Raw genomic sequence first — 27,377 nt, forward strand, 5'->3', positions numbered from 1 at the left:
GTTAGGCTTCCCAGCGCTAATCATCAATTACAAGCGTGGAGTGTGGGTATCATAGATGTAGTTTGAACAACCAGGTCTTTGTTTGCTTTCTGAACTGCAACTCATTGTCGGTTTTTCTGTATTCTGGTGGAAGGGAGTTCCAGAGTTTGGGAGCTAAATGTGAGAAGGCTCTACCCCCCCCCCTTTCCCCCCAATCTTGCTCTCTTGACCTTAGTTTGTGTTAGGTGATTTGCTGTGCTGGACCGAAGCTGTCTGGGAGGTATGTATGGCCGGATAAGTTTCTTGATTTTCCGTGGGCCTTTATTATGCAGAGCTGTGTGTGATGATTAATTTTTAGAAAATGTTATTCTTGCCTCTATTTGGAGCCAGTGTAACTTGAATAGTTCTTTTTTCACCGGCTCCCGATTAGGGATATTACCCAGCAGCCTAGCTGCCGCATGTTGTACAGTCTGCAGCTTTCGTGTGACATCTTTCGGTGCTCCAAGGAACAGTGAGCTTCCGTAGTCCATACGGGATGTAACAAGGGAGTGGACAACTGTTTTCCTTTAGTGCATTGGCACTCTGTCCAGGATCTTCCTGATGCTGCTTAGTAGACCAAAGCATATAGCTGCTGTTTTGGTCGCTTGAGTCCACATTGACAGATCGGACTCTGGCCAGAAGCCTAGGCTTTTAATAGTATCTGCTGCTAGCGGTTGATTCCCTAGGCTTTCCGGCCATACAAACCCTGGGCTGGGCGTCGGCTTGTTTCCTAAATATAGGATCTGTTTTTTCGCCATTTAGCTTTAGACAGCTTTTTGTCATCCAATCCTTGACTTTTAGCAGGCAGGGTGAGAGCTTCTCTCCATCTGTGCGGTTTCTTGGGTCTAATGAAATCACTAGTTGGGTGTTGTCTGCATAGGTCATCGATATGCCGAACTCTTGTACAATGTCTGCCAGGGGTTCCATATAGACATTGAAAAGGGTCGGACTTAGGGCCGATCCCTGGAGCACCCCATATTCCAGGTTCATGACTTTACAACGGGTGTAATTTTCTTAAAACTGGAAAGTTATTTAGAAAAGATTGTATCCATTTGAGAGCATTGTCCTGTATCCCAATGTTTGCTAGACTTTTACCTAGTATACAGTGATCCACCATATCAAAGGCTGCGCTCCGATCCAAGAGGAGAAGCACCCCTGTATTCCCCATATCCAACGTCTGCCTAACTTCTTCAATCACCACCAGAAGTGCAGATTCTGTGCTATGTTGTGCTCGGAAGCCCATCTGGGTGGAGTAAAGACACTCCTTGAGGAAATCAGGTTGGCACTGCGGCTTCTGGGGCTGATGGCCTCCTGCATCCTTCTGGTGCATCACGCCTGGTGGCGGATGCGAGCTCTGCAGTGGGACCTGAAGTTTCAGTGGGCCCAGCATCAGGGCAACTTGTCCGACCATGTCTTGATCTCGGAGGAAACTGCAAGACCGTTGCAGTGGTGGCTCACGGACCGCGATTGGGTCAGCGGCAGATCCCTCTCCCTACCCCAACCGGAGCACGTAGTTGTGACGGACGCGTCCCTCCAGGGCTGGGGGGGGGCCACATGGGAGAGGTGGAGATCAGAGCCCTCTGGTCTCTGGCGGAGTACTGGCTCCACATCAACCTTCTGGAGCTGCGGGTGAATCGGCTTGCACTAAAGGCATTCCTCCCCTGTCTGGGGGAGTGTAGTGCAGGTCTTCACGGACAACACCACCGCCATGTGGTACTGCAACAAACAAGGCGGAGTGGGGTCGTGGAACCTCTGCCAGGCGGCTCTGCGCCTCTGGCAGTGGCTGGAACATCAGGGCGTGACCCTGGTGGTTTAACACCTGGGAGGTTCCCTGAACGCCAGGGCGGGCGAACTCAGCCGTCGGTGCATGATGGATCACGAATAGCGTCTGAACTCGGACGTGGCGCAAGGTCTCTTTCAGCAGTGGGGAGAGCCTTGGTTAGATCTATTCGCCACAGAAGAGAACGTGCAAGGTCATCAGTTCTCCGCGTTGGAATTTCCAAGGCGGCACTCGCTTGGAGACTCTTTTCGTCACGAGTTGAGGCGCGGTCTGTTGTACGCCTTTCTGCCTATACCACTTCTGCCCAGAGTGCTGAAGATCAGGCGCGACTGGGCCTAAGTCATCCTTGTGGCTCCAGACTGGGCACGAGGATACTGGTATACCGAGCTACTCAGCGTGTCAGTCGATCCCCCCCACGATTCATCTGCCTCTTCAGGAGGACCTTCTGTCGCAGCAGCACCTGGACCTGTCCAGCCTCCACCTCCATGCGTGGAGATTGAGTGGTGACAGTTGTGGCCATTTGACTTGCCTCCTGAAGTCTGTGATGTAATTCTGGCAGCCAGGCGTCCCTCCACAAAATCGGTATACGCCTGCAGGTGGAACAAATTTGTGGCATGGTGCACAGCAAATTCTGTGGATCTGCTTTCTGCCCCCTTATGAGGTTCTCCTTTTTCTTTCTCTTGCCCAGCAGGGCTCTGCTCTGGGCTCTCTGAAGTGCTAAATCTCTGCCATTTCCGCCGCCTTAAGGCTCCCTGATCAGCCCTCTTTGTTCAAGTCCCCAGTTGTAAATGGGTTCTTGAAGGCATCACTCATGTTTCCTCCTGTTCCTTTTGTGATGCCTCAGTGGGACTTGAACCTTGTTCTGACTTATCTGATGTGTGCTCCCTTCGAGCCACTTCATAACAGTCCTCTTCGTCTCCTTACTTTCAAGACTGCATTCCTGGTTGCCAACACCTCTGCCAGGAGAGTGAGTGAGCTCCAGGCTCTTTATTCTCAACCTCCTTTCCTTTCTGTCCATCAAGACAAAGTTGTGTTTATTATTTATTTATTTATTATAAAGTTTTGTATAGCGCGAACAAGACCCGTGGGTATCAGAGCGCTTTACATAGAAGACGTAGAAGATAAACAAATATATCAACGGTTATACGAATAACATATATGAGGTAGATGATATATATTCAAAACACATAAGTAGTTAGCGTTAATAGTCTGTTGGGCTAAACTTCTATCCCAAGTAGTATAAGAACACAAGTATGAGGTAGGTCGTTATAAGTTCATGAAAGTTCTACTCTAAGTAGAGTATTTCTTCATCAGAAAGCTCTTCACTTCTCGTTTGAATGTTGCCGCATTCTGGATCTTCCTAATGTTAGGAGGGAGTGAGTTCCAGATTCTGGGGGCAGCTCCTGAGAACGCTCTGTCATAGGTTTTCTTCTTCCGGAAAAAGGCTGGCCGTAGGAGCAACTCCTCAGCACTCCTAGCTGGTCTATTACCCCCTGACAGCTGTATCTTCTTCGCTAGGTATCTTGGGGTGTTGTGGTGTAGCGCTTTATGGGTGATGCATGCTATCTTCATTTGGATTCTGGCTTCATAAGGTAGCCAGTTTAAAGCTTTCAAGTGTGGGGATATGTGATCGTATTTCCTAGATCCGGTGATAATTCTTGCCGCAGCGTTAAGGCAGGCTTTCAGTGGCGCTGTGGACGATTTTGGTAATCCAGCTAAGGTGGTGCAGCCATATTCAATCCTCGAGATGACTAAGGATTGGATTGCCAATTTGAGATCCGCCTCTGAGATGAACGGTTTCAATTTTCTTAAGTAATTCAGGTGGAATCGTGCATTTTTTGCCATTGAGTTAATGTGGGCTTTCATGTCCAGATTCTCGTCCAATGTGATTCCTAGCGATTTCGCTGACTTGATTAGGTTGCGACCCTCTTTCCTGCCCAAGGTAGTCACAGCCTTTCACATCGGGCAGTCTATCACCTTGCCCACCTTCTTTCTGCCTCCGCATCCCTCGAAAGAGGATGAGGGGCTCCATCGTCTGGACCTAAAACATGCGCTCTCATATTATCTGGATCGCCAGTTTTGGGTGGATGACCAACTCTTTGTTGGTTACGTGGGCGCTAAGAAGGGACGGGCGGTGCACAAACGTGCCATTCCTTGATGGGTCGTCTTGTGCATCAAGGCTTGTTCTCTGGCTAAAAAGGAGCCTCCTGTGGGGCTACGTGCCCATTCCACTCATGCCACAGCAGCTACTACTGCCCTGGGTCAGGGAGTCCCCTTGCAGGACATCTGTCAGGCAGCTACGTGGGCCTCGCGGCACGCGTTCGCAAGACACTACTGCCTGGACAGCCAAGTCCGGATAGATGGCTTTTTCGGCCGGTCCGTTCTCCAGGACTTTCTTGTGTGATCATTGGTTTGCAGACCCACCACCGGGGTTGGTATTGCTGGGGTATCTATTCTAAGGTGAGAATCTAATACTAACCTGTTTCTTTCAGATGCACAAGTTACTTACCTTCGGTAACGATATATCTGTAAAACAGTAGTTGGTATTAGATTCCTTACCGCCCCACCGATCCGCCCCGTTCTGCGAACCGATATCTAGGGTTAAGGTCATTCCCTTTCAGGGCCCTAGTTTTCATGGCAACAGTGTTGGTTTTTATCATGGCTCTGCGTTTCAGGCCCGGAAAAGCTGTGTATAAGAACTGACAGCACGCGAGGGCGACGTCCAAGTACTCTGACGTCATCGCAGCGCCGACGACGGACGCGGAGCCACAGACGCCTACTGACGCGCAGGGGTACTGCTACGCAAAAATTTCCGGATCCAGTCTGACGCCTGGGGATATTCTAAGGTAAGAAATCTAATACTAACTACTGTTTCTTACAGATGTATCGTTACTGAAGGTAAGTAACTTGTGCGATGAGCATACATCCAGAGCTCCCACAGCTCCCTGCCCGCGGGCACATCTTGCACAGGGCCGCCTCTGCCATAGCACCTGAACTATTACGTACATTCATCTTCACCCTCAAAACAGGCACATTACCAGACGACTGGAAAGGTGCAGAAGTCAAACCCCTCCTCAAGAAGCCCTCCGCAGAGCTGACGGACCTCAAAAACTACAGACCAATCTCACTTCCCTTCGCTGCCAAAGTAACTGAGAAGGTAGCCAACACTCAGCTCACAATCTTCATAGAATCCAACTCAATCATAGACACTTCACAATCCGGATTCCGCAGCAATGACATCACCAAGACCGCCCTACTAGTCGCCACAGACTACATCTGCACTCTCCCCAAACAAGGCCACAAGGCAGCACTTATCCTACTCTATCAGCAGCCTTGGACAGTCTCCCACTGCACACTAGCCGATAGACTCCATGACCCTGGCATACAGGGAACTGGATCGGCTCCTTCCTCGACAAGCAAACTCAAAGAATTAGACTCCCGCCCTCCCACTCCGAACACACATCGATCAGATGCAGAGTACCCCAAGGATCCACCCTCCGCCCCACACCAATCCCACTTGAAACCATTGTCGGAAACAAGGACTCAGCATAGTATCCTACTCTGACAAAACCAAGCTCATTCTCTCCCTCACCAAGGAACCAGACATCACCAGACAGTTTCCTGGAAGGAATGAAGGACATCGCATCCTGGATGAACAGCATCTGCCTTAAGCTCAACTTGGAGAAAACTAAAGTCCTTGTCCTTGGATCCCACCCGCTCAGTGTGGAATGACACCTGGTGGCCCCTTTCCCTCTGCACCCCTCCCACAGACAACGCCTGCATACTCTGCATCCTATTCTACTTCCCTCACAATCTACAGATCAAAGCTGTGTCTTTCATGTGCATAAACACCCTCTGCATACTCTACAAGACCTTCAAATGGATTCCCCCCCTCCCCCCCCCCCCCCCCCCCCCACCCAGAATCCAGAAAGACAGTCACCCAAGCACTCCTAACCAGCAGGCTGGACTACAGGAGCACCCTCTACGCCGGCATCAGCAAATCTCTACTCCACATACTCCAGACCATCCACCACGCCGCAGCCTGACTCATTCTAATCATCCCACGACAAGACCACATCACCCAGCACCTACGAGACCTCCACTGGCTTCCCATCGAAGAGTGACTTTCAAACTGCTCACATATGCCTACAAAGCCTGCCATAACACCAGACCCCAGTAGCTCAATGAAAGAATCTCCTATGCACCTAAGAGGAACCTCCGCCGACCTTGCCGAAATCCTAAATATCTGCAAAGCCAGAACGGGAGGAAGATCCTTCTCCTACATCGTGGCCAAGACTTGCAACAAGCACCCCCTCAGCATCAGACGTATCCCCACACTGCAAGCATTCAGGAAGAAGCTTAAGACCTGGCTCTTGGGTGTGCCGGAGTTGCCCGAACCATTTCCCCCTCCCCCCCCCCCCCCCCCCCCCCCCCCCCCTTCCTAAACAATGCGTAGATTACACTTAAGCTATGTACCCGTGAGGAACACCCTAATTGGCCCAATGCAACTTAGCAGAAACGAGTCCATTATCAACGTAACGGTCTCGCTAGTAGGCCTGTACTCAGACTAAACCGAGTAAGTTGGGTCACTGGACTTGAGAAACCTAGGCTGCCTCTTACTAAAGTGCCTCTACTGAGTTTAAACCGAGTAGAAAAGTTAAACCAGTGCTAAGGAAATTCACTGAACTCTTGCATTGCATTGCAAATGCTGGTTTAAAACAGACGCAATCGGTCTAGCCTTTGGGACCTTATATGTATTTAGCTATACAGCACATTATCCTGGGTGCTGAAACATCTACTGTTCTTTAACATGGAGGGAAAGTAAGCAACAAAGTTTGAGACACGCCAGGTATGAGAACACATGGAGAGAAATATTGCCTTTCAGCAGGAAATGTTAGTCCAAAGCTCTGTTTTTAATATAAAATCGGGACCTACGGTGGTCAGATCACTGAAAATACAAGATTTAAAAAAGTGTTATTGTGGAAGACCATTTCTGTGGACTGGAATGTAGAGAATGCTAAAGTGATTCTGGTATTTTACTGACCTATGCTGGTTTTTTTTATTTTTTTTTATCAAAGTTAAATAGAGGCATTTGCCAGAAAAATAAAACCAGCATTTGCAATGCATCTGTCTGACATGCGTGAAAGTTAGCGCTATTAGCATTGTAAATGAGTGTTTTAGTTGTTTTTTGGTTTCCAAGCATTTAACACTGGTGTTACATAATATGAAGCACTGGAAAAGCCATTAGGTCTGGCCTATTACTTACAGTGCCTTTGTTTCCATCCATGCTCTTGTTCATCTGTACATTGTGCCCCATGCTTGACCACGTATGCCAGGAACATGAACTCCATGTGATGCAAAAGCAGCAGACTAGAAGCAATCACCCCAAGAACGAAGCAACTACTTCCCATAATGGAGTGCAGATCCACCTAAAGCCTTCAATGTTTAGAATAGACGGGCTCTTTGGTTTACCCATTTGAGTGAACATTAAGCTCGTTAATGAGTCCTTTATTCTATTGCAGGACTTTGTCTTACAGTTTGTTCCATTTAGAAATGGGAGCATCGGATACATATCAACTAAAAGGCAATCCTGGAGCTCAAAACAAGTCGAGTGATTGCAGAAAATATGCTCATGGTGAAAGTTGGCCACAAAATGGTGTTTCTCATTTCAGGACAACACTAACAAGTTGAATGGCAAGAGGTCGAATTGAAGACCCGCCTGGAAGAGAAACGTACATGGCTATTAATCTGCGCCAGAAAACTGCCATGCTAAAATACAACACAGCTGTAATACTAGTTGCGCTTCTCTCAGGCTCAATCTGCAATTTCATGTCGAGGAATGTAACCTTCAGAATGGACGTTCAGGAGCTTGAGTTTAGGCTAATACATTTCAAATTGCTTCACAGGCCAAGAAACTGAGGAAATTCTTTGTCATTGGGCAGGGAAGTTGCAGCGACGAGCAGGGATCAGCCACAGTGCCGTAGTGCTTTGAAGGAGCTAAAGCAGCATAAAGAGCTGTAAATCAACAAGCACTTGAGTAGCAGAGAACTTTTTTAAAGCACCTGCTATACTTCTAGTGGTAGTGCTGATACGCAATGCGTTTCTGCATGTGCTGTAATACAATCAATTACCCCATTTAGTACCTGAAAGATGTGCTAATCTGATTTAGCGGTGTGACCAAGGTTCCCGCTCCACAAGTGCCGAAGGGACGGCCAGAGGCAGGTACTCCCCTCTGGATTTTAATACGGCACCTGATATGGTTTGCTGTTTGTGCGGAACATGTCTGGAAAAAAATTAACAGAAAGCAATCCCTCTGCTTGCATGGGCTCTTACTAGGACAATGGGATGTGAAAAAAGTGATGTGAGAAGTTGGCCTGGTATATGATCACTATTCTAGTGAGCACCTTGCACCAGTCCAAACAACCCCTATGGTGATTGATTGTAAGTCAACCTTATAGACCACCTCTCCTATTGGAGTCTTAGGCTAAACTCAAGAGGGCATGTGAAGCCAGCTGTTTTACCATATGCAATCATTTTAATACCAAATGAAAGGACACCACACAAGTTACATATTATAAAATATATGTATTTATTACTAGAATAATCCTCTGTACTCTTTATGAGGACAGAAGCACAAGCTTTAAACAAACAACTTCATATAACATAAAAACGTTGCACAAATATGGATAGGCCCTGGTGGCCACTCAAACCCAGGGCCGAACTGGCTACCGGGCAGTTGTGTGTGCTGCCGAGCTGGGGGCTGACTTCATTGATAGGGACCTGCGTGTGATAAATGAAATTCGTTTTTCTTTTTTTATTTCAATGCGCACGCAGGTCCCCATCAACGAAATAGGCCCCCACCACAGAGAAAATAGCCCACAGCTCGGAAGCACACACAACTGCCCGGTAGCCAGTCCGGCCCTGCTCAAACCATTTACTAAAATAGTGGTATAAGAACCACGTCACGAACAATTGTAAGGCCTAAGGCCTTGAGAATCGCTGGGGCTACACTGGACTAACAGAGGTTAGGTCGGGGGAGGCCCACAGGTTGTGGGTGCAGTGTCTATAGGCAACCACGTGCACCAATAGAAGTCAATGGTGCGTAAAAGTTAGAAAGTTGCAGATTTGGAAGTCTTCCGACTGGACTAGAACTTAACCACTTAAAACTAGGACACTAGGGATGTAAATCTCTACAGGGGCACCGGAGTACCCTTGTTACCTCACCCACAGGAAGCGGGTGCATAGGTGTCAGTGTCTGGTTTCGTCGTGGAGTTCTATGGAGCCTTGATGAAAAGATGCTGCAGGCGACCAGGAGAAAAGAGTCCGGTTGGATCCAAGGGTGGATCGAAGATGTAGAGTACCTGAAAGCAGAGGGGACAGAGTCTGGGTCACTAGCCAGTGACCAGGATGGAACCAGGGAGGAACCTGGCGATGTCTGGTTGCGATCAGGTGTTGTCGTGAAGTTTGTCTCCGCTGCCAGGTGAACCAGGAAGTATCGACGTTGACCAGGAGGTGGACACGGGCTGTCCCACGAAGGCTCTCGCTGTCGGCGGTGTCGGTTCTCGAATCGGAGTCAACATTCCTTGGCAAATGCAACCCACGCAGGAATCGGAGATGGCTTCTGAATCAGACCTTCAAGGTCTGATGGGCTGCTCCTTTTCAGGGGAGCAAGGGCCTGTCTGGAGCAACCAGACCAGCAGTGAAAATTTGACGGTTCGTCGTCCGAGGCCACTAGCCAACGGGCAAGTGACCGGACAGATGTGTCGAGCAGGAAAATGCAAAAGGGCCCCACGCAGCACTCGGTGAGCGTGGAGAGGTGATCTTCGGTGCAAGAGCTGCTCGGAGCTGGGGCTTCTCAATATCCAATGCACAGCTTCGAGGGTGCCTCAGGAGCTGCACAGGAAGCACTTTACTGGCTTTCCAAGATGGCCGGTCCCACGTCTCATGTCGCCTCCACGGGTCTCAGCTTCGCTGGGGCTGTGGATCGGGCTGTTGGAAGTCTGGGAGTCCAGGTCTTGTCTGTCTGTCGTTCGAGGTCCGGCGGGAGCACCAACAAAGAAAACCTTTGAGCGCTGATGGTGCCTGCTTGTGCAGGGTGATCACTCCTTGACCACAAGGGAGATTCTTCAGTCTTCTACGTCGAGTAGGATGTCGAAGGGTCCAGAGTTTCGTATCAAAGTTTCTGTCAGGATGATCTAAAGGCACAGCTCCTACCTTTATTCCAAACCAAGGGGCTGGATCACCTGCTAGATCCCTCCTATGGGTGGTGTGAGAAGTTGGCCCGATATGCAGCGTTCGCTATTCTAGCGACCGCTATGTATCGTTCCAAACGACCCTTATGGTGATTGGTTGTAAGTCAACCGATAGACCAGCTATCCTAGTAGCGTGGATACGAGCAGTCTAAGGCTAAAGACTCGAGAGGGCGTGTTAAGCCAGCTGTTTACCACACATGTACCCCTTGAACACCAAGTGAAAGGACACCACACAAGTGTTATGAAAATAAACAGGATATTTATTAAGAATCACAACAGCCCTGTACTCTTTATGAGGACAGGGTACTTAGCACAAACCAAATCTCTTAGGAAAATATCAAGTGCACAATTAAAACAAGTGTCCGAGGACACGGAAAGTTTAAGGTTTCGGGCGGACCCGATAAGGCAAGTCGGAAGCGAGGGACTCGGGACCCTAGAGTAAAGAGGCTATGCAGGCACCGAAGTGCTGAGTTACCTAGCCACGAGGGCTGCGGCTGCACAAGTCTTACAGGCGTCGGGGTCTTCGCTGACGAGCCAGGAGCCGGAAGAAAAGGAGTTGCTGGCCGGCGACCAGTGATGAATAGTTCGTAGAGATCCAAGCCTGGATCAGAGATTGATGATACCTGAAAGCAGAGGGGACCAAGTTCGTACTACTAGCCAGTAGTCAGAGGGTACCAGGAAGGCACCGGTTGGCCGTCACCTCGACCAGGTGAGTGGGCGACGCTAGGCTCTGCAGTCTCACGGACCAGGAGGCGTTGTCGGCGACCACGGTGGAGGTGCGAGCTGTCCCACGAAGGATGATGCTGTCGGCGTCGCTGGGCTCAGGATGGGGCAACAAGCCTTGGCAGATCTCAGGGCCACGTGGTGGGCCTAAGATGGCGTCTTGAGTGGACCAGGAGGGTCCGGGGTGCTTCTCTCAAAGATGGAAGCAAGGGCCAGTCTGGAGCAACCAGACCAGCAGTGTTGGTTGTCGGATGTCGTCACAGAAGGGCACAAGCCAGCGGCTAGTGACCAGACAACGTGCTGAGCAGCGAGCAGAAGGGCCCCACGCAGATCGTGGAGATGCTGGGAGACTGCACTTCGGTGCTGGAGCGGCTCAGGGTCGGGGCATCTCGGACCCCAGAGCACTCACCAGGGAATTACTTCGATGGTCGTGCTGGTTTAAGAAAGCGTGCAGGTTTTGATGATGGCCGGTCCCTTGAGGTCTCGTCGCACCCACAGATCACAGCTGAGCTGATGACGTGGGTAGAGGTCAGAGGTGCCAGGGAAGCCGGTTCTCGTCGAGCTGGGCCGTCGGATCCTTGAGGAAGGACTTGCAGCAAACCGCAGAGTTCTTAGATGGTGCCCGCTGATGCAGGGTGACTACTCTTTAGTCACAAGGGAGAAATCTTGAGAAGAGTCTTGAATGTCCTTTCGTAGAAAGTAGTTCTTGATTCAAAGATGATCTAATTTGGAAGGGTCCCCGCTCCGGTCTTTATCCTAAAGAAAGGGGTGGGTACATGACTAGGTCCTGCCCTAAGGGTGGGACCAGGAAGGGGGTAGTTACACCCCTCTCCCCTGCCGGACTTTCCCCAGGCCAGGGCTGGCGCCCCTGGAACTGGTTCTGACCGGCAGATGCGTAGTGAGCACCGGGGTGCCACTCCGCAGTCACCTTCTCGCCAAAGCCCTACCTACCCAGAATACACAAACCCTGTCTGGGACGGTGCGAACACCGCCCTCGACAGGAAACCCTTTGTCCAAGCGCTCCTCGCTGGAAGGACTCCCAGCAGCAGGAGGTCAGACTCGTGTCTGTGGTGGCAGCATCCATTTTGTGGAGCTGAGGCTTTAGTTAACTTTAACCGGGGTTCACAGTTACGTACATGTCGTGTCCCTCTAGAAGGGCGGAATGCTAACCTCGTCGCCAGAGTTGGTGAGAGGGCAGCATCCCGATTCGTATGACACCTTACTCGACATGTCTTGATAACGCGACACCGAAGTTACCGATATGGTACGCGTTATCATGGAACAGCCATTGGGTCTTGATTCCGCAAGCTGCAACCGGCTCGGGCCAGAACACAGTTCACACGAGCCCACGCACTCTGCCTTCAGGATTGTCAAGGCCTGCCATAGGAGTGACTGATAGGAACTCGGGTGTCCATTGTATGGTTAGATATAGGGCTACTATATCTAAAGCAAAGTGTGATTACACGACTTCGCCCCAGCTGTCATGCAGCCAGTTGTGTCAAATTTAGGAGGCCAGCCAGGGGTGGCATAATACATGCTGCAGCCCCTGGCGGCCCTGGGTACACCTATGCCCTGAGTTACAGGGTCTGATAAGGTGGCCCAGTACCAATTGGTAAATGCACCTAGGGTACATATCGTAATTTAGAAAGAGAACAGCCAGGCTGTGGGTCTGATTAGCAGGCCCACAGCCAGAGAAAGTCGTAAACCAGTGAAACAAAAGCAAAAAATCTGGGTGATCATAGGATTGCAGACCCTACTCTCCTACAGGTGGGACCCAGGAAAGCGGTGGTTACACCCCTTTCCCTTTGTCCAGTTTAGCGCTGGGGCTGGAGTGCCCGAGCACCGGTTTGAACTGGACTATGCATGGGACACCTTGTGTGCCCCAGGCAGTGTCTAGTTTCATTCAGCCCTCCCTGTCCCAATCCATTAACTCCTGTCTGGGTGGTGCTAGCACCTCCCTGTGACAGGAAACCTTTTGTCCAGGCCTCCCCTGCTGGAAATTCAGTCAGCAGCAGGAGGCCAGACTTGTGTCTGTGGCAGTAGCATCCATTTTGTGATGCTGAGGCTCTGGTTAGATTTAACCGCGTTTAAGGAAAGTAACATGTCTTCTCCCTCTAGAAGGGGGGATTTCTGGGGTAACCATAGTCTGGTATCCACCTTCCTACACAGCCACCCCCTTCCCCCCAAAACGAAAGGAGATGAGGCTATCCTTGACCAGGTAAGCCTATATTGCATAAGTGGCCATATAAGGAAGTACCTGCACTAGCATGGTTACCCCGGTCTCATGGTCCACTAAGCAATCCCTCACCCTAGGGGTATCAGAGGGTCTCCACTATAGGGAATCTGTACCTGTGGTGTGTTTTGGCAAAGTAAAAGGCTGGTGTTGAGATGGAGTACTGAAGTGAGGCTCCACTAATGTAGGGCTCAGCTTCACTATCCACCATGGATGCCTTTCTTTCCATGACTGAGTTGCACTGTGCTCTCAGGGTCAACCTCTGGCTGCCTACAGCTGGAGGCTGGGTCCCTATTGTTGGCTTACTGGTGGGACAGGTCTGGTTTGGGGCCTTTGGGTCGCAGGTTTGGCTGTGCCCAACCGAATCCATCTGGGGAAGGTTCCTAACTAAGTGTAAGGGAGTTCCCTCAGGAGTTGTGGAATTTTTCACCTTGCTAGGGCTGCTAGCTTTGGTGCCCCTAATCTGCTGATGGGGTGGTTCTTATGGACAGGGGGCCCTTTGGGGTCCACCACTGGCCTCCCTGACCTCTGCAGCCCTGGGCTGACTGAGGCAGGGTAGAGAGGTACAGGTTACCTGCTCCAGACTGTCCCACCTTGAAAGGGTCCACTGACATCAGAGGCTCTGCCAGACTAGGCCTGACTACCTCTGGGGTAGTTCCTTCACAAGGGGTAGGGTCTGTTCCCTGAAGAGGCTCACCTAATGTCTGGAGGGAGGGAGACTTTTCTTCCTCCCCAATGCTATCTGTTTAAGTGGAGTAATACATAGTTTCAGGCTTCTCACCACTAAAATCTGTTTGGGTGTGGGATGTGACCATCACAGCCCTACCAACCTTTTCAGGAAGGAACTCTGGGTGTGGGCTGTGACCATCACAGCCCTGCCAACCTTTTCAGGGAAGTATGTCTGAGCTTGGGCTGTGACCATCACAGCCCTTCCAACCTCTTTAGGAAGGAATTCTGCTTGGGCTGGGGCTGGGGCTATCACAGCCCCACTAACCTTTTCTGGGACGCCTACCATTCTAGAATGAGTTTCTTGTTCAACCTCTGCCCAGGCTGAGATCTCTAGATCATTCCCCAGTAGACAATCTACAGGCAAGTTTGACACTGCCACTCTCTTGGGGCCAGTGACTCCTCCCCAGCTGAGAATTACTAGTGCCATGGGATGATCTTTCTGCACTCCATCAATGTTGAGCACCTGATAGGTGAACCCAGTTAAAAGTTGTCCTGAGGGAACTAGCTAAACACTAGGCAAAAAAATCTGGGTAAACATAGTCCGGTATCCACCTTCCTACCAGTGACAAAAAGGAAAGCATCCATGACTAGGGAAGCCACGCCTCACTACACCTCCGCTTGGTCACTTACCTCGCCTGTCTCCCAGGCGAACCCAGATCCTCACAAATTCAATCCCCTTCTGAGTATTCAAAACCGAAACTCAGCGCTGAAAGTTAACCACAGCTGTGTTGCTATGGATACCTAGTAACAGCCTGTAGCACTGCACCCTTTCCTTAAGATCTACTATAAGCATTCCATTACCCAGTGGCTGAACGGACGAGCACGATCATTTTGTCCTTTTATTAGTTGTATTTTTTTATTGCTTAGGCTATTAACGCTTAAATAAAATGCTCGCAAACACTCGTGCTCGTTCCCTAAAGCCACTGGGTAACGGAATTCCTTTATTAGGTCTGAAGGGAAGGGTGCCGTATCAGTCTATTAGGTGTCCCTGTGGTACTGCATCTTTTCCTTAAGACCTAATATTTAAATTCCATTACCCAGTGGCTTTTCAAAACCGGAAGTTTCCCCTTTTTTTAAGATATGCCAACTTCTCTATTATGTAGAGATAGCACTTCCACAAAAAACAATGAAAAATAACCTGTCGAGACTCGAAAAACTTAGAATTACCCCCAGGCGTCACTGGATCCATAAAGTTTTTCGTCAGTAGAACCTCTGCATGTTTGAAGGTGGTTTCAATCGGCTCGGCGTTAGTCGTTGGCGTCGTGTAGTCATGTTGTGGTAGCTACTTAGACGCCACTCTCGCTCGCTGACGTCCAATCTTTCTTTTTCAGCACCAGCCAGCATAGATCCAGACAGAGCGGTACCTCCAGTCACTTTTTGATGGACTTTTTCCCCACCTTTTTAGACGTTTTTTTTTTTTTTTTTTGTGTACTACTCCTTGTGCACAAGGGATGCCCGGTTTCAAGGCTGGCGGCTCCTGTTCCCGACTGCTGTCAGTTACTTATCCGCACATAGTGTGCCTCTTTTGACTGGAGCGCGACCATGACTCCAAGTCGTGCTTCGACTCTCAGTCGACACTGAAGGCTTTGCGGGAGCGGTCCTGAAAGCTGCTTGAGGGCCTGCAGTCTGCTCCGCGCCTTTTGAGGTCCCATTCGCGAGGGAGGTCGAGGGACTGGTCGCGGAGCTATCACCAGAGTCTACTCCAGGATTCCTGCCCTTTCCGGGACCTGGAGCGACTCCTGCCAACCTTCGTAAGTTTTACGAATCGATGCAAGTCCTCTTTGGGCGGCCCTATCCCGCTGGCATGCCTTCGGACCCTGCGGACTTGGTTGGGAGGCCTAGGCCTTCTCCGTCTGATCTGGCCACAGCGCTGCAGGCCTCCCCTTGGATTCAGGCCTGGATCCAGTTCGGAACTGGTTTACCTTATTACACCTCCACCAGTGCCGCTTCCTGCGCCGCCGCAGCCACATCAGACGCCGGTCATGTCCGCGGCTGGCGTAGACTCCGCCCTCCATCCTGATGTGGAGCCGGACCGGCGTAGTCCGACACCGGATCCGGCACCAAGTGGAGTTTTTGTTCCCCTGTTCACTCCTTGGTCCCTTTTCAGCCAGATTGGCAAACTGAGGAGGACTGGGAGGGGGTCAGGTGACCCTTTAACTCATCAGATGGGATCTGGGCAGCACTGGAGAGGAACTGGGGGATGCCAGTGTTCTTGACAAGTCTTCTGACATTAGCATGTTCTATTCTCCTACCGTGGCTACAGAGGAGGGAGCATCTTACGTAGTGGTGTTGCGTAGGGTGGCCGAGGCTCTCAACCTAGAGCTTCCTACGGTGGCGGTCAGGATTAACCTCCGGACAGAGGTGCTTCAGCCGGCTGCAAGCTCTTTGGAGCCCCTGCTGCTGTTTAATGAGGCCCTCATCAATGTCCTTTTGGGCACGTGGTCCAGGCCCAACATGGTGGCTCCCCTGGACAGGGTCATTGCCATACGCCACCACCTGGTTCTGGGTGACACCACTTTCCTATCCCAACACCCCACCCCGGAGAGCTTGGTGGTCCAAGCCTCAACTTCCAAGAGCGCTTTCCTTACCGCTCCACCGGATAGGGAATCCAAGAAGCGGGACCATCTTGGGAAGATGCTTTTCTCTTCTGCCAGCTTAGGACTGCGGTCGGTTAACTCTGCATGTCTCTTGGGCCGTTATTCCCGCTCTGTGTGGGATACGGTTGCGCAGGTGCTGGCTCAGTGTCCGGAGGAGGCCCGCAGTGCTCTCCCAGGTTGTCGCCGCCGGGAGGGATGCAGCGAAGTTTACTATACGTTGTGGGCTGGATACCGCAGACTCTGGGCAGGACCATTTCAACGTCGGTAGCGCTGAGTCACTATGCCTGTATGAGATCTACTGGCTTTTCGGGGGATATCCAGAACACCTTGATGGACATGCCCTTTGATAGTCGCCTTTTTTGCGACCAAGCAGACAACGCTCTTTTGCGTTTCAAAGACCCGCGGGCTACGGCCAAGTCCTTGGGCCTCTCCAGTCCTGCGCAGTCTGCTTTTCGCCCTTTTCGTGGCTACGTCCCGCCCAGAGACACAGGCCACAGCAAGTTACCCAACCTTCACGCTGCCGGGGACGTGGGAATAACAGTCGTGATTCTGGGGGCCAGCGGGCTGGCCAGTCCACAAACCCCCACCTCTGCAGCAGCCTCTAAACCTTCCTAGTCCGACATTTTAGGGCAATCAAACAGCAGTGGGCAGCAGGATCCGTCATCACCGCCCCCTCTGGTGCACCAGGGGGTTTTGCAAATAGCCCGAAGGGGCTACTCCCTCCCCTTCGAGACTACCCTTCCAGCCATGCCACCGTGATACCACCACATGTAGGAGGATCATCTGGCCCTTCTCCAGCAGAAAGTTACAGCTCTTGGCCAAGGGAGCCATCAAGCGTATTTTTGCCCCAGAAGTAGGTCGTGGTTGTTAATCCCACTACTTTCTTGTCCCCAAGGACAAGGACCTGCGTCCTATCTTGGATCTGAGTGACGTTCAAGATGTTGACGCTTGCTCAGGTCTTGTCTGCCCTCGACCTGGAAGACTGGATGATAGCATTGGACTTGCAGGGCTCTTTTTTCACATCCCCATCCTGCCGGTCCACCGGCGTCACCAGCTGTTCACGGTAGGCCACAAGCATTTTCAGTTTACCATGCTCCTTTTAGGCCTTTTAGTTACTCAAAAAGGGATGTCAGGGGGAGAAAGGCTATATAGGGCAGCCCCCCACTCAACGCATATGAAACAAAAAGCCCTATTAAGCCTGCATGATATAATTCTCAAACTCTAACTAATGGGGCCACACGTCCTATTGGCTCACCAAAGAAATTTTAATATATATTACTGTTACAGGTCGGGACATGCCTTAAAATATATAAACATGAATGTGTACAGACTCACCCACATAGAAAAAATATGTGAGAACGCCAGGAAAGTACCTCAGGGACGCAACACCCGAGGGGGTTCCCGGTTTGTTAATCACCGGTATACCCGCTTCTCATCATCGGCTACTTTCCTGGCAAGAAGGATGAAACCAGTGCAAAAGAGATGTGCACCAAAAAGAATAGAGAAGGAGACAGACAAGGAGTGTACAGTTACACTTCCTACTGGGACAGACAAAGTTATTGAAAACAGAAGTGCCCACACCCAACAAACACAAAAATCAATTAAGAATGTGTAGTTTGGCTGGCTGAGTCGATTTTATTCTGGTGCTGCCAAACTCCACGTTTAAAAATGGTTCAACTGATACCATAAGTTTTTACGACTGGACCGACATGTTTCATTGCCTTGTCATTGGCAACTTCGTCAGGGCAAATAGTTGGGTCTCTATTCACAATCCTCCACCTTTCCTATGAGGACCTTATGCTCGAATGTGGTAATCATACCCTCTAGCATCAAGAAGCCGGTGTGTCACAGATCACGAGTCCGTCTTGGAAACTCTGAGGTGTGAGTTTACCGCTGCCTAGTCCCTCCGCCGCAAGCAAATGTTTGGAGATGTATCGTGGCATACGTCAGAAAAAGCATGTTTCAAACGAAACATGCTTACTTGCTATACCTGATTAAGAAAGTTTGGCAGTGGTTTGGGCGTTCAAATATTTCCATCTGTTTTTGTTCAGAAAGTCATTAACAGTTGTAACAATCATCAGGCTCAGTTGAAGATATTCAACAAAGCCAAACTGCCATCTAGAATTGAATGTTGGGGTTTTAGGATACAAGAATACAACTATAAGATTATTTATCGTCCAGGGAATTATTAGAATCCTGATTTTTAAAGAGTGCCGTTGCAATGCCCTAGTACCTCATTTTAAGACCGTGGAGGCTTACATCAATTTTATTGTGAAATCGAGCACACCAGCTGCAATGTCTTTAGAGCAAATCATTACTGCCACAAGCCAAGCCAAGATAGTGACATGTTAAAGTTGAGACATTATTGCTGATCAATCGGGAAACCCCCACTCTAGACCTCTCACTAATGACAGTGAGTGTTCGGAGTTCAAAAATGTAAAAGAAACTTTCAGTGACTCAAGAATGCCTCTGTCTGCCTTGTACACGAATTGTTATTAGAGAGTCTTTTACAAGAAGTAATCAATGTTTGAACATCGAGGAATAGATGTCACTGAGCTCTCTGTGATAGTCTGATTTCTGTATCTGGACTAAAGGGGAAAAAAAATGAATTGAAGACTTGTCACAGATGCAACTGTATTTTGTTTACAGTTATTTAGCAGCCTTTGAACAGGTCTGAATTGCCACATCCTGCTTGGAGAAAATGGCTTTTGATCTATTTATTCTTCTAGGGAATGGACATCTATTAGTTTTTGTTGAGGAGTACTCCCATTTTCCGGTGGGAGACCGTTCATTCACTACACATGAAAAGGTTATTCAAAAGTTAGATGGCAACATTTCTGACATTGGGGTGTACCTGTATCTTTGCAACATGGGGTGTCCCTGCAATTTAAAAAATCCGACAATGGTCACTTTAATAGTCGAATTCAGCCTTTCGAAATCCCCTCAATAAAAAAGCATCAAAAAAGCACTTCTTTTGGCCAGAAGACACACAGACCACTGCAGCTCCTCGGACTGGTTGTTGTGAGCAAGGCTGGGCTGAGTATTCAGGATGTTATTGTGAAAATAGAATACCAGCTGTTCACACCATTCAGCCACGAGTACTTGGCATCTGGAAATGGCCACAGGGGACCAGGTTTTGCACAATTTTAAAAATTCCTGTATTACCAGCCCTATTAATTTTGGTCTCCCGGTTGACTGTTTTTCACTAGCCACCCTGTAAGTATGAGCTAACCTGTACTGATCTTTGGAGTTAGGATTGTAAGATTCCCTCCTCTGCCTTTCGAGGAATTTGCACTGTCACTTGCTCTCTTAACCCCTTCCATGCTCATGACGAGCTCAGCTCGTCATTCAGTACAGTGCTCCTGTGCTCATGACGAGCTGAGCTTGTCATGAACAATGGGATTTAAGGGACACCCAGCATCGGGGGTTTGGGGGGGGGGAATTGCTATAGCATTGAAGGTGTTAAAGAGCAACTGTATACCTGGGCATGATGACTTGACTGTGCAAAACCTGCTGGTTTGCAGCTACCAGCTCCAGGGCAGCATGAGCAATCCAACTATCGGAGACAAGCGTTGATGTTCACATCACCAAAATGCTCTCAGGAGGTATGACTGAATTTTATGAAAGGCTTTAGAAACACACAAGGCCACTAAGGCCTGCGTTTGAGCTTTCCCTTCAATCGCCCATTAAAATTTGATCAGGAAGTGGTCAGACCAGACTTGCAGGATTGGTGTATCCACTTTCAGAATTTTGTTGAAGAAAATCTGATCTAGTGCATGTCCTGGTTGATGCGTGGGGCTGGACACAAATTGACACAGGTCCATAGTTTTCTCATATAAGGAGACCACATCATTGTCCTCTTTTTAAATTTTTTTTTTATCCATATGGAGGTTAATCTCCTAATATAAAATGAGCATAACGTAATACCAGGTAGGTCGCAGGTAAAACGACGTGACAGACATGGACTTGTTACATGGTCTGTTAATTAAGACTCCAGCTATAGATTCAGGGGATATGGAGAGTCTGAAACAGTGTCTCCACTCCTTATCCTTTTGTGGGGATGGTGATGCAGTTAAATGTCTTTATGTATCAGTGCAACACCCTCTCTTCTACTGTTTGTAAGATCATCCTTGCTTCAGTTACACGGATTGTACATTGAAAACTAACAAACTTTTGAAATTGGTGCATGAACAGTTGGTAAGACGTGTAGCGCTCAAAATGTCATACTGATTGTTAGACTTGGCATCTTTTGGCGTGTTTGTCCTGTTTATTTGCTTTCTGGCCTCCGTTTTGACAGTTTTTGCTGGTTTAGTGTCTCTCCGCTCTTTCTCACTGCTGTTCAGTGTTAAATTGCAAGTGCTCCTGTTGTAAATTGGGTTATGGATTGATGTTTCCATGATTCTTATTTGATTTGCTGGTAAATCCCTAGTAAAGTGCACTGAGTAGCAGGACCTGTAGATCAAATGCTACTAGTGGGCTTGCAGCGCTGATTGTGCCACCAATAGAAGTATCCCTGTAAAGGTAACTCAGACCTGCACTATAGAACCAGGGTGCAGTTTGTAACTGCCATGTCGACCTGGCAAGTGCACTCACCTGCCATTCTCTATCCTTTTCCTACATGTTAGTCACCTCTAAGGTATGCCCAAGGTACACCTGTGGGCATGATGCAGTGTATGTGATAGGTAGGTGTGTGTGCCATGTCCTGATGGTGAAATACTGCAAATTTCGTTCTTCACTATTGCAAGGCTACCTGTTCCTATAAGATATAATGGGGAGTTTGCTTATAACATCTTAGAAGCAGAACTACCATTGTGAACCAGGTAGGAAAATATTGTTAAGTATGCCCGAACTCAGAACGTTAAAATGCATCTTTTAGTGAAGGTGATTTTTACATCCTGTGTTTGAAAATACCACTTTTAGAAAGTAGGTATTTTCTTGCTTAGGCATTCAGTTTGCCTCTGCCAAGATGTGTATTGACTGGCTTTGGCATGAGGGGGGCTGGAGATGTGCAATGGCTCAAGAGAGTCTGGGGTCTGGGCTGGGCTTAACAGACCTGGGCTGCTTTTAGAGTAGGGGGGAGGATGTTTCCTTTCAACTGAATGGGCCTGGTCTGCCTTCCACAGTGCTGTCTCCACTTCCTGCCAGGAAACTGGGCCAGAGAGTACGGAACTGGTTTGGACTAAGCACATACACACTCCGCCTGAGTGAACAAAGTATTTTGTAGTATAAATACTGGGGCCCAGACCCCTGAACTTCAGAGCTCTATTGGACCACGAAGGCTACCAAGAAGAGCTGGAGAAGCAGTGAGGAGAAACTACCACTTTGCTGAGTGCTTTCTGTGTTGCCCTGCAGTGGCTACTTCTGTCTTGGGCAGTGAAAGGACTGGACTGAACTTTCTACAACTTCTTAATGGAGTTTCTCCAAGGGCTTGAGGTAGAGCTTTGCCCCCTAATAAAGGAGTCTCAGGAACAGCAAAGACTTAAAGTTCTTCTGCCATCCCCATTGAGGACTGTGTTTTTGTGCTGCAAAAGAAGAAAAGCAACCTGAAGCAGTCCGTGTTCTGAAGGCACCGCAGAGGGCACCGCTGGACTTGGCATCGCAACCCTGGACTCACCGACGCTACCTGACGCAGTCGAAGAGCCGCTGCTTGCACCTTGACCTTTGGGCACCGCCTTGTGCTGTTGCACTGGTATCCCAGACGACACTCCCTGCCTGCATAGACATCGCTGCTTGCACCGTGGTTCGAGGGCACCGCTTGTAAGTTACATGACGCTCCTCAGCCTTGGCCCACTGCCGATGCCGCCATCGACTCCAGTTCGTCAGCCGATGACGGCGCTTCAGCAACAACGCTGCTGCATGCACCGTGACCTGCTAGCAACGATACGAGCTCCAAATCCCTTCGCGCCGCGGCCCTGATCTCACCGACACTGCTGAATGATGTTCTCTTTGCTGCTACCTGCACTTTGACCCAAGGGCACTGCACTTCGCACCACAGCCCCGAGGCCTGCCGGCACACCTGACTTCAACCGTGAGGAGTTCGATCTGCAACACGTGTGACTTCAAGTGCCCTACTCCAGCGCCATCTTCCGGAACAGACGCTGGCCCATCGAGGCTCATCAAGAGGTCGCAGACGCCCTGCATTTCTAAAGGTACTGTTTTGCTGGTTTTCCCGACATCGTAGCTGGCCTGCGACGACACGGTCAGCCAGAACTGTTTGGATTTGTTATTCACTGTGCCGTTATAGCCCCAGACACAGCAATCTGCTTCAAGGAGCTGTATTGCAAGCCTTTTTTGATTACTGAAGAATTCTGAGAACTGTATGGTGGATTTTTTAAAATCGTTTTTGGTCTTGTTTTGGATATATAAAAATATTGGATATTTTTCTAAACTGGTGTAGTGTCCTTTTTTAGTGTTGTCGCTGTATTGTTGGTTATGTGCAAAGGCTTTACACACGTGCCAAGCTACCAAGAGGGTTAGCAAGTGTTATTTTAGATGTGTAACTCCCTTATCCTGACTAGAAGGAAGGGTCCCTACTTGGACAAAGGTGCAAGAGACCCCCAATTCTAACACTGGGTTATACTTTCATTCAATCTCCTGACTAGGAAAACGACAACAAATAAGAAATTAGAATAGTTTTGCTCAAATCAGATATGTATCGCCAGCTGCAGTTTGTTACAAAGTGCAGGCTGCGGTTGCTCTGTGTGTACTGATGCAGAGTTTTATTTACCTGGTGCACCGGATTCCAAAGAATTCTGGATCGCTCTTGAACTAGTTGTTAATGCTCCTGTCCTCGGTCTCATCTCTCTAACCGGCCATAAAATAGCAGTATATCCCAGTTCTTTCCAAACTTTTTAGAACCACTGGCCAATTGTTAAAGCGGCAAACTTTTGCGACCTTCCTAGCTTTAATTGTCATGAGGCTAGTGTTTAAGAAAAATTATAAATGCAACTCAAGTATTTGGTGGTAGCACATTATCATTTACAGACCGCACATTTGTCATCGAATTTGCCACTGAATTTGCACAGATATACAGATTTAAGGATACAACTATATTGTACCCAAATGTGTGGAAATCTGTTTTTGGTGAATATTCATTATTTGCACATCACAAAGTAAAGTTTCTTGATTTGATCCTATTCAAATCTTTTTTAATATTGCACTTCAGAATTACAAGAAAGCTTCATTTTTGCTTTCCTAACGGATTAACGTGTGCAGTTAATGTAGTTATTTACATTTTCTTTCAAAGAATTACCTCCTACAGCCTTTCCTTTTAAAGTTCCTAAGCATCAGCAAGATTGTGACATAATTGACTTTACTTTATCGGTCTGTAAAGTTTGCTTATAAACACCATTGTAAGAAGCAATTTGTCAGACATAGCCTAACATTTGACTTGTGTCTTTCAAGTACATTAAATGTGATGAGGTAAATACAAAAAATCAGCTCACAATCTGCTAGTGGGTCACGACCCACAGTTTGGGAAACGCTGGTCAACCTTTTGAGACATGGGCCATTGGGTATGTGGAAGCAAGTGGAACTGGTGAGGGTAGAGAGTAAAGCTTTGCCTCACTAATAAATAAGCCAATACTTCAAACTGAACCATTTCTGTGCTGTACAAAGATACCTTTTACCGTGGCAAACTTTTGTGGGCATCCAATGAGTGCGATCACATTCAAAAATACAGTGGACCTTCGAATTTATACCCCTCAAACAAGCATTAACTTCAACTTGTGCTTTACTGATCTGAGCTGTGACTTTCAGTTTAACTATCATGTCACTTGTGCTAATTGCTGATATGCTTATTTCTTGTCCAGGTGTTTGATCTGTTAAACCAAAAGGCGAAGCTTCGGGTTTTGGAGGATGGGAAGCAGCAGGTTCAAGTAGTTGGGCTTCAGGAAAAGTTGGTTACCTGTGCAGATGATGTCATCAAAATGATAGATGCTGGTAGTGCCTGCAGGTGAGTCATTTGTTTTCTTCACTTGTTAAAAATGACATCCCATTATTTTCCTCACTTAAATTCCAATATGTTGAAGTGATTATAAATTTGTTTCTTGTAAGCTACACTCACTTTGCCAAATTTGAAATATCTGCTGAGACCCTGGCAAAGCAGTCCTTAGTCTGCCATTGCCATCTGAGCGTTGACAGCAAGTAGTATTGGCAATGCTCATAAACCAAATTCAGGCATCAATTACTTAAAAAAACAAATATATGTATCTTTTTGTTTTAAAGTCTACAATTGTTACAACTGTAAATGTCCCTGAATACATAAGTGCATGCAGCTTTTTCAATCATGCATGTCTTCTGAGCATGCAATACAATAGGACTTGCATGGTAATCATAACCACATTATACACTTTACCCTTCTGATATTAGTTATCTTCCTTTATCCTTCATGTTTGCTATAGAAGGAAAGAAAGCACATAAACTGGTATGTATCCTTAACAAGAACATAGCTAATGGAAAAAAGTGAAAAGGTTGCTCAGTGAAATACACCATGAGTACCAGGTATTGTAATTATTGTCCGTGTCGTACCTCCCTTCATCAGCTCAGTAGGGTGCAAGAAATACAAAAGGGTGGTGGGGTACTTAGAGATCTTGTGCATCCAGTCACATTTGATGTACATATCTATGCACCATCAGTGCCCTTGTTTACCACGCCCCTATGGGACCAAGTCCCAAAAACTAGCGATAACTCCATAGTCTGCAATCTTTTTCCTCCGCAGTCCTCTAGATTCTTCAGTTCGTAACTCTTCATCTTTCTCTATGGCCAATGTTTCTACCTCAGCCCGCCATCTGCTGTGTGGAGGTCCATGAGGCGACTGCCAATGGCGCACATGTCCCTGCGGTCTATCTTTAAGGTCAAGTCCAGGATTCTGTTAATCTCGCTATGCTCTGGCTGCCTCTTGTATAGACTAAGAAGGTATAGCTCCGCTTTACAGTGCTGACAGTGATTTAAGGTTTGCTCCTCATCCACCTGCATTCAGTAACACACTGACTGGGTAGCCCCACACCATATGTATAAAGTCTGCATCAACCAGCGCACACCTAGAGTAGCAAATGTCAGGGATGTGAAGCTTAACATTCAATCTGTGGGGAGTGAAATGTGTAATGTAGACACTTTTAAATTGGATGAATTTGAACCTTGTGTTATACATCAGCTAATAAGAGCCTTCTATAACCTGGGGCTTCTACTTCCCCAGTAAAAGCCCTTTCAAGCCCAGCCTCCCATTTGTCCCGCAAAGTGGCAAGGTCTTCAGCCCTCATGGAAAGTGCCATTTTATAAAGCCAGGTGAAAAGGTTACGCCCCTTGCCAACTTGAGCAGTCCCTGCAGTAGCTCAAACAGGCTGATCCGGGTCCAGTGCCCCATACAGGGCCTGCTCTGCTCCGACTGGTAAGCTGTTGTCTGTCTTCAGCGTTCTAAAGGAACAATCTGAGTAACAGTCCCAAGATTCTCTATGTCTGCTTCAGTCCACACAGTCAATTGCCGGGCACTAAAATATTTATCCCCAGCCTTCGGGAACCCTCCCAGAGGTATTGCCAGAGCATAGAGTGGAGCTGACCTCACATAGCAACAGGCCCATCTCCAGCACCAAAGTGTTACTTGTAAAAGCTGGGGTCTGGCATTGGGGGCCAGTTTGACCCATAACAGCACAGCCAGTAGTGCCCCCCCCCCCGCCCCCCCCCGAGTGCCTCACCTGGACGCCAGCCAGCAGGCAATCCACTGCAGATGAGCTGCTAGAAAATAACTAGGCAACTGGCTCTGTATAGACCATACCAAAGTAAGGCATAGTGTGCAGAGTCCAGGGAGTCCCCACAGGTATAGCATAGGCTAAATTAGAGAAGTGCTAATAGCTCTTTGTGGTAGTGTGGGCAAGCGGTTGGGCCTACCAGGAGGGTGTGCTAAGCATTTATTGTATTCACTCAATCAAGGATTGATTGCACACACTCTGACAGAATCCAGACCAGATAGGGAAATATAAAAAGTAGTATACTTGTTTTGATTTCTAGAACTAAGCAGGACTCTGTACAGGTAGAAAAATGTACTTGCAACTGTAAAACCTTACAGGGTAATGTAATTGGGAATGGATTTGCAATCTTTATAGGTGTGTGTATATGCTTTAAAAACAGTTTAAATTTCTGAGAAGTTTATTTTATGACTTTGTTTTACTTTTGGATTACATAGACTACTCTGGGTAGTATGCCTAGATACCACTTCATGAATCCTACAATACAATGAGTAAGAATTTTTAAAGTTTGCAATATAGTTAGCTCGACACTTAGAACAATTTTAGGAACAAAACATCACAACATTTGTTCCTATGGGGAAAATAAAGTTATTGGTTTACAGGTAAGTGAACTACCTGCAAGTATAGTTTTTGGTGGTTTGAACCAAGGTTCCTCAAGGTTCAGGTAGACACACAAATTGCACCACGAGCGGCACTGGCACGGCTAGGTGCAAAGTGCAGGGACCCAATCTTAACCAATGGGGTTAAGGGAGCCTTCAGTCAGGGACTGCTTTCGAACAGGCCACTTGGCCTGGGGAGCAAAGCTCCTGGGGTTAGGATCAGCACTGCAAGAGCCAACAATCTGCATAGGAATTGCACCTCCAGCGGCACAGGGGCTGCCGGAGGGCAGAGTGCCAAGGCGACATCTGGGACCCTTTGGATTCCAATGGAGATCTTCGGTTCGTTAAAGATGCTCTAGGCTTGGGCAGGGAGACCTCCTGAAGGCAATCACGGGCTGTAGAGGCAAGTTGGGGTCTTGAGAGATGCCTGGACACAGTTGTTTTGGCCACCCCAAACCATGGGAAGTTGGGTGCAGGGGTGTCTTTTTGTGGTAGATGTGCACTTCAGCGATCCCTGACCTACCAGAACATGTTTTGTTTTTATTTTTATTTTTATTTTTTTAATCAGATGGAAGTGATGCTGACAAATATTGTGCAAACTGGCCTGTAGTAAATAGTAAATTCTGTTGCTTGTGTGCTGGGGAAGGCAATTTGTGAATTTGTTATATACACACCCAATGCCTTCTGATGAATCTATTTGCTT

General features: G+C 48.2%; 1 protein-coding gene across 2 annotated transcripts in view; it reads left to right on the plus strand.

The window, feature by feature from the left end:
• The window catches only part of KIF2C (kinesin family member 2C), a 1,247,488-nt gene that overhangs the window by 711,891 nt on the left and 508,220 nt on the right, over positions 1–27,377 (plus strand). For both annotated transcript variants that reach the window (XM_086952306.1, XM_086952307.1), the window contains one exon: positions 24,144–24,286. In XM_086952306.1, coding sequence (XP_086808432.1) covers positions 24,144–24,286 — 143 coding nt within the window. The remainder of the gene's footprint in view (positions 1–24,143; positions 24,287–27,377) is intronic.

This window comes from Lissotriton vulgaris, chromosome 1_1 (assembly GCF_964263255.1).
Source record: "Lissotriton vulgaris chromosome 1_1, aLisVul1.2, whole genome shotgun sequence".
Taxonomy (NCBI): Eukaryota; Metazoa; Chordata; class Amphibia; order Caudata; family Salamandridae; genus Lissotriton; species Lissotriton vulgaris.